This window comes from Poecilia reticulata, linkage group LG21, assembly GCF_000633615.1.
Source record: "Poecilia reticulata strain Guanapo linkage group LG21, Guppy_female_1.0+MT, whole genome shotgun sequence".
Taxonomy (NCBI): Eukaryota; Metazoa; Chordata; class Actinopteri; order Cyprinodontiformes; family Poeciliidae; genus Poecilia; species Poecilia reticulata.
Window position 1 is genome coordinate 503981 of NC_024351.1, and position 1145 is coordinate 505125.

The window sequence follows — 1145 nt, forward strand, 5'->3', positions numbered from 1 at the left end:
GTTTAGCTACCCTAACCCTAACCGCTAACCCCTAACCGCTAACCGGTTAGCACTGCTAGCTCGAAAGCTACCACAGTCATATTGCTGTTTAGCTAAAGATAACATGCTAAATGCTGATGCCCACTGAATGAAGTCGGACATGATGAGAACCAACAATCACAGACTCATCACACAGCGCTTTTAAAGCCCTGAGCTGGTGCTGGTCAGGTAGATCTCCTCTGTGGCGGCTAATGAATGAAGTAGCAGCCGGTTCAGGTAAAGTGAACCAACCGGGTCTGACGGGACCTCACCAACTGGAAACGACGGCTGGTCTGCGGGCTGGGACTGGGTTTGGTCACATGCAGGAAGTGAAATCCACCAGGAAGAGTCGCTCCTGCAGACAGACGGAGACGCTGGACGTTAGTCCCCGGGACGGACAGGAGGCCCGAGCCGCAGGCCGGATCCAGGGCAACGTGGAGACGTTTAGCCGCTGTTTGGTTTCTGTGGCTGAATGACAGCAGCTGCAGCAACAGCTGCAGCATCCTGCGTGTTGCTGCGTGAAGCAGCCCCTAGTGGCGCTCTGAGCCGCCGGCGCGTGGGCGGCTGAGAGGCCGAGAGCTCGTTGTTCCCGCCCAACGCAGAGACCCTGAAACGGACCTCGGATCCTGGGCCGACAGTAGAGCGGGATGAGCAGCTCGGGCTCGGAGGGCGGCTCGACCGGCGCCTTCCAGGCCGGGTCCAGCTGCTCCAGCAGCACCGCCGCCACGTCGCGGCCCACGTCCCGGGAGCTGAAGTTGGCGTGCGACCATTCGTCTGCGTAGTAGCTGCAGGAGAACCTGGTGAGCGGGCCGGCGCCGTAGATGGAGGCGTCGCTTGTCAGGAAGCGGCTGTTGATCACAAGGCGGCCATCGAAGGGCAGGAAGCAGCCGCTGATGCTGTGGAAGCAGTCATAGTCCACTCCCTCACTGGACAGGTTGAGGAACACCTGCAGCAGGACGAGAAGAGCATCTTGATCCTTTCATTCAGATAATTCTGGATTCTAGTTCATGGAAACACAAAATTCACCTAAAGTTTAAGACTTACCCCAGAAAAATGTAAGATTTAACAGCAGCTAAAGCTGCTAACACCCTGAGCTAACAGCTGCTAACACCCTGAGCTAACAGCTG

The 1145-nt window shown here is 57.1% G+C and overlaps 1 protein-coding gene across 1 annotated transcript in view; it reads right to left on the reverse strand.

Moving 5' to 3' along the window:
• Window positions 1–6: 6 nt before the first annotated feature.
• cfap61 (cilia and flagella associated protein 61) overlaps window positions 7–1145 on the reverse strand; it is a 23231-nt gene continuing 22092 nt past the window's right edge. The window contains exons 19-20 of the mRNA XM_017302093.1: window positions 637–998; window positions 7–373 (exon numbers count right to left, since the gene is read on the reverse strand). Of these exons, the coding sequence (XP_017157582.1) occupies window positions 252–373; window positions 637–998 (484 nt within the window). The 3' untranslated portion in view covers window positions 7–251. The remainder of the gene's footprint in view (window positions 374–636; window positions 999–1145) is intronic.